The 2,080-nt window shown below is 32.8% G+C and overlaps 1 protein-coding gene across 1 annotated transcript in view; it reads right to left on the bottom strand.

The window, feature by feature from the left end:
- Nucleotides 1–246: 246 nt before the first annotated feature.
- Nucleotides 247–2,080, bottom strand: part of PTBP2 (polypyrimidine tract binding protein 2) — a gene marked incomplete in the record, with an annotated part of 70,157 nt that continues 68,323 nt past the window's right edge. The window contains 2 exon segments of the mRNA XM_015812568.1: nucleotides 247–1,824; nucleotides 1,946–2,023. Of these exon segments, the coding sequence (XP_015668054.1) occupies nucleotides 1,692–1,824; nucleotides 1,946–2,023 (211 nt within the window).

The following is a 2,080-nucleotide window of genomic DNA, read 5'->3' as shown; positions in this document are numbered from 1 at the left end:
CGAAAGTTAAAAAAAAAATCAGATTATTATGCTTTTCCCACCCTGACAGAGAATAAACATGAATTCAAAAGCACAGTGGAAGTGGGGAAAAAAGAAGAAAAGAGAGAAAAGGCAGCAGAGAAAGACAGAAGAGGTGAATACAGAGCTACAGAAGTGTTTATTGAGCATGCTACAGAGGCAAGCAGCGTACACATAAGAAGAAATTAAACAACCATCAAACCTCCCAACTTTGTTAGAAAATTAATTTTTAATTGTGCCGCTTTCAAACTATACTGAAATATTACATTTCTAAAGATGTAAAAACTCAACTAATAGAAAATATACATGACCTTTTTCTACATAGATAACATAATCTATGACTCTTGGAACTAAATACATCAATTGCAAAAAGTATTGGTCATTTGAACAGAATCAGTAAAACAGCCCAGATTGATAGAGGAACTGTTTCCAAATGATTTTTTTTTTCCTGTAGATTCTGAGCCATGTTTATAGTAAAGGCAGATCCATTTCTAGATATAAAATATTTTGAAGAGATTTATTAAAACTGAATATTACAATGCAAGGTAAATTAAGACTAAAGGCACATAAACTTTGGTCCCACCTGGTTGTCAGTTTTGTTTTTGTTTTTTTATAAAGAAAACTGCCAAAAATTATTAATCTTTCTGCAAAAGTTTGCAATACATTTTCTTCATCCTTGAAATACATGCACCAACTCCTGAACTAGCTAGACCAGTCTGAACATGCTCAGAAATCCACAACCATATTTCAAATTGTAATTACTAACTAAAAATGGCAATATATATTTAAATGCATGTAAGTTATGTCAACTTCAAAAAACATCTACAAAAAATATTCAGCCACAAACAAGACATTACTTAGTGCCAACATTTATATGATTCGCCCCAGAGTGTGTTTACAAAAAGGTTAAGACTTTATACAACTCTTTTTCCACTGAGGCTAAGAGCCACAGGAACTAACAAAAAAACAGAAGAATCACTTTTAGACTTTTAAAGAAATTAACTCTTTGCATCTTTGTAGTTCTGACTAAAGCCTATATTTTCAACTAAACTAAATCTGAAATACAAAGGCCATTTTTATTGAGAGAAAGAATAATACGCTGCATTTCTCTTCAAGAAGAGCAACTGATTTTGCTTTAAAAATGTTTCATGGAAAGCTGATAAATCCCAAACAGAAAAAAAAGCTTAACCCTTTTTACACACTCTTGCCTAATACATATTTGGCATAATCCTGCTGAAGTTAGGTGCAACAAATTCCCCTTGAAATCAATGCTCTAATTCTTTGATTTCAATGGAATAAATGCACGCCTAACGTTCACTGGACTGCACCTATTAATTCCCATATAATGTGCCCCAAACAACCAAATTTTTAACTAGTAAATGCAACTCTAAGTTTTCCTTCTTTAAGGCACGTATGTTAACTAAGTTGAAAAACTATGGGATTTCCTCAGAATCCCCTTTAAACAAAATGGTTTCATAAACATATGCAAAACCAGCAGATAATATCACTGCTTCTTCCTTGCAAATCCTTTTTCATTTTATTTATACATAAACAATCAAGGAATGATAACAGCATGAAAAACAGATGTCCATCTCTGGTCCCCGCTTTCCCGAACAGTCATAGATGACAACACTAAACAATGTGATACAACCTTATTATTTTGATATCTCACTTCAAATGGTTGATTTGGAAAAAGAAACTCTCAGATGATGATTTTCTCCAAGATTGTAATTATGCAGATCAATCAAAGCCTGGATAGCTTCTTCTACTGTTGACATCTGAAGAAGGGCCATCTTGTGATCTCTTCTGGAACAAAGCAATGAAATTAAGATACGAAAACAATACAAGAAAGTTTTAATATAAACCCTATTCTTACCAGACAGCTGCTCCCTCATTTTAAATGAAGTTTCAAAGAAAATATGCTTACTGAAAAAATTTAAATGCTTTCACAGTGCCTCCAGTATTAGCAAACAACATGCGCAGGTCATCTTCTGATACTGATGGTCTACAAAAAGAAGTAGAAGAGAGACGAGAGACAGGAAAGAATTAAAAGCTAACATTT

Source organism: Protobothrops mucrosquamatus, unplaced genomic scaffold (assembly GCF_001527695.2).
Source record: "Protobothrops mucrosquamatus isolate PMUCROS unplaced genomic scaffold, P.Mucros_1.0 scaffold96, whole genome shotgun sequence".
Taxonomy (NCBI): domain Eukaryota; kingdom Metazoa; phylum Chordata; class Lepidosauria; order Squamata; family Viperidae; genus Protobothrops; species Protobothrops mucrosquamatus.
This window is presented reverse-complemented; position numbering and strand designations above follow the sequence as displayed.